The 8,780-nt window shown below is 46.9% G+C and overlaps 1 protein-coding gene across 1 annotated transcript in view; it reads right to left on the bottom strand.

Moving 5' to 3' along the window:
* Positions 1-6,901, bottom strand: part of LOC142047954 (uncharacterized) — a 101,987-nt gene extending 95,086 nt beyond the window's left edge. The window contains exon 1 of the mRNA XM_075073822.1: positions 6,681-6,901. Coding sequence (XP_074929923.1) covers positions 6,681-6,741 — 61 coding nt within the window. The 5' untranslated portion in view covers positions 6,742-6,901. The remainder of the gene's footprint in view (positions 1-6,680) is intronic.
* Positions 6,902-8,780: the final 1,879 nt, after the last annotated feature.

Below are 8,780 nucleotides of genomic sequence, written 5' to 3'. Positions count from 1 at the left end.
AAAGAGAGGAGATTCATTTTTACTGGATTACTGAAAACAGCCAGATTAGGCCATCGATACCAAGTCGATACTTATGTATCCCGATTTCATCAGATGAGACACCTATCATTGCCCTTCAATCCACGTATGCGCAATCTCATACCTCGCTTAACATGCACTTAATTTGAAGATAAATCGCACAATGGTCATACAGTCAAGAACTGCTATGACGATATACGAGCAGTATAAGATACAGGCTACAGCGATGAGTGCGAAAAAGAATAATAATGCATGTCCTAAGTAAAGTTATTAACTTGATTTCTTTCCCTACATTTGCCTCACATCCTACCCTCATTTTCACTGGCATTACACAGAGAGATGTCCAATCACTACTAACTTTTCTGGTGAAAACTGAAAAAAAAGTCATTAGCACATCACCATTTGCCAGACTTCTGTTTCTCCCCCCCCCCCCCCCCGCCCCGCTCGGTCTTTAAATAATGGGCCTACCCTGTCCTTGGTCATCTCTTACTTTTAATGTGATTTAGCTCAAAGAAGTTCTGGGCTTCATGCAGGAATTACTAAGTGAGATTCTGTGTCCTGCGTTATGCAGGAGGTCCGTGTAGATGTTCATAATGATCCCTGCATGGCCTTAAAATCTATGAAACTATGACAGCCTGAAACACAGGCCGTTATTCTGCTGCACCTTGCGCAGCTAGTTATACTGTTCAAAATGTGTGTAAAATACAGCAATTCTGCTTTGTTTCCTTTGCACAGGTGCAAATGATGATAGAAGATGCAGGCTGGGGGGGGAGGGGTGGTCAGGTGCACAGTCTTAAAGAGAGACCATCCATTTTCACTAGCATGTTAGACTCAAGGTTCTTTTCTCCTTCCACTACCAACCTCTGCTTCTACAGGGAATCAGATGTCAAGTCCACTAAGAGACTACAAGTCATCTCCAAAATATCTGGAGATGAGAGTTTGTCTGCTCTCCCCTGTATTCTCAAGAGATTCACTGCACAGCTGTCCTCCTGCTCTGCAGATTCAGCTGTCCAGTCTTCCCTCTGAACCAGAGATACAGACTTTTTACTCAAAGAATCAATATGGAGACACTCCTGTCCCAACACCATTGTCTCTTCGACAAGCTGGTTAAGCTCATAGGGCTGTTTAAACACTCTAACAATTTTTATTCCATCTGAAATCTCCTCAGAGCTCCCCACCAGGGATTTTTTTCAAAGCAAATTCAGTGGATTCATTTTCATTTGAAAGACTTTGGCCACTAGGCACCAAAACACTTTCCTCAGAAGAGAGACTGTTTATTATTAACAATGGCTCATTAAGAATCAATGGGAACAATTGCTTTTTGCCCCACTAGGCACAGCTACTGACTTTTTACAGACCTCAAAGATTTCACCCAGAAATTCCTTTCCTTCTGCAATGTCATGCACTGCAACAGGTTCTTGCTGAGCTTTATTTATGTCCAGAACCGACTTTAGCACAACAGACAAATCACCAAACTCCTTCTGAGTTTCACATACATCCAGTATCACCTCTGGCCCATCAGAAGGCATTTCACAAAAAACCCTTTCAGGTAAACAGCTAGACTTCATAGTCACAAGATTAGAAACATTCTCTTCCTTGTTACAAGTTTCCACTATGGGTACCATAGTCCAATCATCTTCATGCTTTCCTTGTGCCCTGGCTATATCATCACCCTGATCAGACAAGGCTGTCATATCTTTACCCAGCACCACACTAGCAACAGGTAAAATAGAAGCACCAGAATTGCTTGGTCTTTGGGAGCTATTTATGACATCAGTTGGATGCAACCTACTTGCAATGTTGTCATCCCTAGCAGACACAAATTTAGGACCACTTCCTTCCTGGGCTTTAGTTGTATCCAGAACCAACTTTAGGTCAACTGATAGATTTTCAGCTATCATAGGCTGACAGGCTGCTTCTGTCTGCTCTACAAACAGAAAAGAGCTGGAGAAACATTCCCCTCAAACAGACAAACAGCTTGGGATATCCTTTCCCTTGTCCCAGCACACATGGCTGTTCACAGACCATTGCTTGGAGATTGGGATAGCTCCCTTCATGCGCAAATCATTACTCCTAAGAGACACAGGAACATTTCCTTCACTGTCACAATTCTCCACACTGGAAACAAGTAACGTGTAGGGATACTCACTTTCCATTAACCTGGCCTTCCCAAACTGCTGATTAGACAAAGCCATCAGCTCAGAAGGCTGGCTCTGCTCATCTAAACTTTCTTTGCCTTCCCCTCCCTTAACAGATAAACTGCTGTGTCCACAAATAGTGTCTTATTTCACTGAGCTAATTTAAGCCCATCGCTTTTACCTGTCTCAGGCTGACTTTCCCAAGCTTTACTAACCAACAACTTGTCACTCACCACGACTATCCCCCTTCCTTCCTCAGTTAGGGCTTTAACCCGATCACCATCAATTTGCTCTAGAGAAACATCTTCCTGAGCCTTATCTAATGCCAGATTCGCTTCTGAGATACCAGACAGACACTCAGAAATTTCTTCCATACATGCACTGCTTCTTTGCACAGATAAACAGCTATCTTCCTCATACAAACATTTGGAGAAACCCTCCACAGGCAAATCCTTGCCCCTAGTAGACACGGGTACAGGACTATCTCTTTCCTGTGCCTGGTTTATGTCAACCTGACTGAATAAAGCTTTAATATCATCCCCAATCAAAAGATCCTTAGGCAATAACTTTCTTACATCAGCTATAACTTCATGTGTAACACCATTCCATTGGAGATGGGTTCTGGCTAACGGCACACTTACAGTAAACTCATAGAGGATTACAATATTCACACTCTGATTTGGTAAATAATCTTCCTCTTTGGCAAGATCTGCTTTAAAAAAGAATGATATTAGAAGCTGTAATTGGTCCTGAACAGCTTTTACCCTTGACTTTTACATTCTCTGCACAAGTTATGGCGTTACCTTCACCCAAGCTGCCAGTAAAAGCATTTACATAAAAGGTGTCAGTGTTGGCGTAAATTTGGTTACACACAGACAACTGCTTAGAGTCAAACAACAAACCAACATTGTTACAAACTGGATAGATTCTATCCCCATGTTCACTGTTGAGAGGAGCTGGCTTTCCAGGATGATTCAGTTCCTGTTGTTCTTATGTTCGCTTGAGTTAGAGCTTAAGTCTGTCCATTTTTGCCTTAGTTTCTAGTTCCTGCAGTTGAATATCTGCCATTCTTTGTTCATGTTCAAAATGCAGGTGTTCTCTGCCAGCAGCTTCTCCTTCCATGCAGCTATTTTTTGCTTTTGTTCAAGTTCTAGCGGCTGGTTTCTCACCGCAAGTATTTTTGTTGGGTCTGCTTCCTTATCACTGACAATTCACAGAGTTTTTAGTTCCTGCTCTGGGGTCTTCATCTTAAAAGACAGCCCCCTCTGTGAGCACAATTCTTCTAGGTTTTTTCTATCAGGATCTTGATCCTGGGTCACTCACAGTAACTGATTTTTAACCCTTAAACTCTCCAATATCAAAATTAAGTTTTTTGACAAGCGTGTGGTTCTCATCCAAAAACCCAATTAACCTGTGGTAATGTGTATCCCAGCACGACTGCGCCACTGTGAGTGGGGTCCTAGCGGGGGCCAGCTGTGGTCACTCAATTAGGGTGAACTGCAAAGAATGGGGCAGCCAAACCCCAAAAAGCTGGTGGATATTCCAATACTTAGATTCACCAACCCAGCATAAAACAGCTTCTTTATTACCTCACTGGTTACTCAGACCTTAAAGTGAACCAGCCACAGGCCTCCATCCAGGTACCCACATCAAATTTTGATGAAAATGTCTGTAAATCTTATCTCATCATAGAAAAGAAAAGGTTCTACCAATCCCGAAGGATCGGACACATTACCTCCCAGGTTAATGAATGTTTCAGATCTTACCCAAATACACGCTACAGCCAATTCTTATTAATTAAACTAAAATTTATTAAAAAACAAAAGAGAGTAAGGTTAAAAGATCAATATACATACAGACATAAGTTCAATCCATTGAGGTGCAGATTCACAGCAGAGATGGTGAGCTTTGTAGTTGCAAAGAGTTCCTGTAGAATTCAGTTCATATGTTATAGTCCAATGTCCAAATCTCACATTCAGGGCATACCAGCATAACTGGGACCTCAGTCTTACGACTCAAACTTCCCCTGATGAAGCCTAAGCAGATCTGAGATGACAGAATCAGGACTCTTTGACAAGTTGGGAGTTCCTCGGGGAACAAAAGAGAATTAGGATGACTTTGAAGGAGGTCTATCACCGGTACAAATTTACATAAGGCCATTTCATTTTCCTCCACCGTTCACAGATTATTTACTATACATTTCAATGAGAGATAAATACTGAGATATCCCATGTTTACAGTTCATTTAAATCCTAGGATCTTCTTTTGACCTCTGAATTATCAGAATACAGCATGGACTGGGACTGTTGATTTCACTGTTGATCCTACTTATACATCCGTAAATACACACTAACACGATCTCCCCACATGTCTTCTGTGGGTTATTTATTTTGAAGGATGGTTAACCCTTTCTAGCCATGTGTCACAGATGGTGTCTACAAAACAGTGTGAGTAGCTGCTGGCACTGGGGATCAACTGGACTGCAGAACAATGTGGAGAGGGAACCAAGAGGCCAAAGACAGACGACTGCAAAGTCAAGGATTCTAACTGCACCACAGGGGATGCCTCATCTCCCTGCTTCTCTTAGAGGAATTTGACCAGATAGTGGGAACCATAGTGAGTGCAGAGCTCACAGCACTGCATGGTGATCTGCTGAGTGGGGACTGGCACTCCCTCCATCAGGAGGAGACCCAGCTGCTGGGTGAAGGGCAAGAGGTGACCCTGGGGGAAGCTGGTAATTGAAAGAGACTATGGTGCCAGAGCAGCTACAGCACCTCCTGGGTCCATTTATAATATATATGGAGAGATACCTATCTCGTAGAACCAGAAGGGACCCTGAAAGGTCATTGAATCCAGCCCCCTGCCTTCACTAGCAGAACCAACTACTTATGGTGCCCCAGATTCCTAAGTGGCCCCCTCAAGAATTGAACTCACAACCCTGGGTTTATCAGGCCAATGCTCAAACCACCGAGCGATCCCTGCAGAGAGGCTGTTTGGGGACAGCCCTGGGGAGCAGCGCACTGCAGAACCAGCATCACGGCAAGCACCGGAACTGGAGCCGGACCCTGGAAGTTTCTGCCACCGTGTCTGCTGAGGGCCAGTGCAGGGCCTCACTGCTGGCCTGTCTGAGAGGAACGGGGGAGTGAGGGCTGCTCTCCTGTGGAGGAGGAACTCCCAGCAGAGAGGCTGGAGGGGTGGGTGGCTGTCCAGGCTGAAGGACAGAAGAGGCCGGGTGTGGTGGTGCTGCCAGAGCAGGATGTGTGCTATGTCTCTAGACGAGACGGTGCAGGATTTTAAGGACTGTGTGCACTGGGGGTGATAAATGGACCGTGTGTTGGGGTGTTTGTTACAGGTCAATGCCCGATGTCTGTGATATAAACTGATCCCAAGGAGCAGGGTACTGAGGCCAGGGAGCCTGTCCTGGAGTCCTTAGGGCAGTGGTCTCCAAATTGTACAGGACTGTTCGGGAGGTGGGGAGAACGGTGGGGCCAAGGCCAGCACCCTTGGGGGTTAGGGAGGGAGCTCTCCGCAGCCGCACTTAGGGCCCTGGCTGCGACCCCACTCGCAGCCCCGGTGGTGGGTCCACTCCTAGCCTCATCCCCAGCCGCAGCCCTGGTGTCAGCCCCCAACTCCCAGTTCTGGTCCTGGCTGCTGCCTTGACCACAGCCATGGCTCCACACCCCACCACAGCTCTGACCCTGGCCTCAGTTCCCAGCCCCGACTGCAGCTTGGCTCTCCACTCCCAGCTGTGGCTCCCAATCGCGGTTCCTGGAGAGGCCCCAGACATGTTCCATTATGGGTAAGGGGAGGCATGATGGAAAAAGTTTAGGGACCCGTCTTAGGGCGCTGGCAAGGGAAGTGGTATGGGAACCCAAGAGTTAGCTGCCAAAGGGGGCTGGGGCAAGGTGCAATCGTTCCCAGTGGGGCTACTCAGCACGAGCAGGGAGGGCAGCATCTAGGGCGACCGTAAAACAGCTTCTTTACCAGCTTTGTGGCCAACATCTCCACTGGGATTTGTTCCCATAGATGGCGGTGGAGTTCTGCCAGCTGTGAATTCAGATCAGTCCATTGTTTTCTAAACTATGACCTGGTCTGTGCTAGAAAAGCTTTGCTACTCTAACTACACCAGCAAGCCCTCCTCAAGGAGTCACAGCTCAGAGCAGGGGAACAGTGCTCTTGCTTGTACAGTGTCCACCTGCTCCTTCAGCACAATAAGCTACACTGGCCACAGCACTTTCCGGCTGGTATCGCATCTACACTGGGGCTTTTGCTGCTGCAGAACATCATAAAAATTACACCTCTCATCTCAGTGACAGGGCTGTGCCGGCAGGAGTTTCTAGTGCACACCTGGCATAAGAAGAAAATGCTGTAAATTGATTGTCAATGATGATGCTCAGATCAAAACCAATAACACAGCCGTTACCTCTCTATGCCCTTTAATTCCACAGAAAGGTTTGTTACGGTTCATCCCTCCTTCCCCCGAAACACTCGCTTCTCTGAAAGAATCAAACCCCACAAACTCACCCATCCACGGAGACAGGAGAAGTGGCCAAAGCAGAGAGAGCCTTTCCAGCTGGGCTCTCATGCTCCTTAGAGAACCTTTCCCTGGGCAGTGCTGCCAGGGGCCCTAATTGAGGAGGTGTCAGATCTGCTGCTAAAACAGCCGGTACTTTTAGCTCTTGTAGCTCATTGGCTGAGGTAACCCCAGAGCCATTGCTCCACACTCTCTCCCCGTCCCCCTTCCGCGCTGTCTCTTGGGAACTCTCCTCTGCTCAATGGTATTTTTATCTGCTGATTCTTTGTTCCACGTGTGAGTTTCCTGCCAGTATCCCCTGCCCACTTCCCTAGTGTTTTCTCACATTCTGTCACACTGAACGTTTCAAATCACATGGTGAATTTAAAAATATTCCTGTTGAATTAATTTTTAAACTTCCGCTCTTCTCTATCAAATTCTACACTAACCCGGCCTTTCAAAGTTTGACAGGATCAGACCAGCAATGTCTCTGGCCCTGAATCTCCCTCTTCAAGGTCTGAGTCATTTCTATTCCAGTTGTATCCTCTCAGAGCGGGTGTGGATCGGGGTCCAGAATAACAAATATACCATGTAAAATACAGGTGTCATTCCCAAAGAGTGGTGCAGTGGGGTTGTAGTACAAAGAGTGAGCAAAATGGACAGGCAGTTTTATCTTTGCTTTGGAAAATCTCATCAGGTTCTATTCCCTTCTGCAAAACTAAACCCAAACCCAGCCACGGGTCACACCTGAGTCCTATTTTATCTGAGCCCCCACAGTTCAGGAAGGGTTTTGGTGGGCAGTTCTGCTGTTGGCCCATCAGTCCCTCATACTGACATGTTGCCTGCATATGGAAGGCCCTGGTAGCTGCAGTATTAAATCTGTGATTAAGAAAGAAAATCCCCAAGTCCTGATACATGCTGCCACATCCAGGAGATGGCAGACCCAGGTGCACAGATGTGATGTCCCTTCATACAAAATGATGCAACTTAACTCTGCACAGGAAATGACACACACCTGGCAATCTAAGTTTAAAAAGAAGAGTGTGTTTTACTTAACCAGAAGTGCAGTGCAGCATCCATTGGTAATAAGCAATACCCCAATGGAGGGTAAGCAAAGCAAGGGGTCACACCAGTGAAGGGAGGAGGAGAGCAGCTGTACCTGGAGTGATAAGGAATGTCCCTGGTGATCGTGTTTGGGAAGAAGGCAACAGTGTTGGCCATACATGTTTAGGTGTGAGCAATGCAACAGGTCTCAGCTGTCATGATGGAGGCAAGGAAGTATGTCACACCTGCCAAGAGGAAGGCAATGCAGATGGGCAAAAGGAAATCTCACGGTCCTTCAGACAGACTAAGGTGAGATCTACACTAGTGGCTGTATTCCATGTCTAGGTGTGTGGTTGTGCAATCACCTTCCCCCCCCCCCATTTTCCCCCCAGAACCAAGTGTCTGCAAGCAAACAGAGAGCGAGGGGTGCAGTGTTCCTGCCTCCGACTGTGGCCTGGCCCCATTCCCATGCCAACTGGCAGCATGGATGGGGTAAGGGGAGTGTACCAGGTTTCGAGTTTCAATCATCCTCCACCCCTAGTCCCACAATGTTCTGAGTCCTTTTCTGCCTGGTCCTTCCCCAATCTGTAAAGGGCTGTGTCCCCCGTTTTCACCAGTAGACATGAACTGCACTGACCACATCAGAACAACTTTCCGCTGTGCTCTTACTACCCACTTACAAAGAGGGGCTGCACAGAACAGGGCTGGAGTCTGGGGGTTAGGTCCAGGGAGGGGAAGGGGACACTAGTTATCTGAGAAAAAGTTAGTCCCAGCAGTCTCATAGACTCATAGACTTTAAGGTCAGAAGGGACCATTATGATCGTCTAGTCTGACCTCCTGCACAACGCAGGCCACAGAATCTCACCCACCCACTCCTGTAACAAACCCCTAACCTACGTCTGAGTTACTGAAGTCCTCAAATCGTGGCTCAAAGACCTCAAGCTGCAGAGAATCCTCCAGCAAGTGACCCGTGCCCCACGCTGCAGAGGAAGGCGAAAAACCTCCAGGGCCTCTGCCAATCTGCCCTGGAGGAAAATTCCTTCCTGACCCCAAATATGGCGATTGGT

The sequence above is a fragment of the Chelonoidis abingdonii genome, chromosome 19, assembly GCF_003597395.2.
Source record: "Chelonoidis abingdonii isolate Lonesome George chromosome 19, CheloAbing_2.0, whole genome shotgun sequence".
Taxonomy (NCBI): Eukaryota; Metazoa; Chordata; order Testudines; family Testudinidae; genus Chelonoidis; species Chelonoidis abingdonii.
This window is presented reverse-complemented; position numbering and strand designations above follow the sequence as displayed.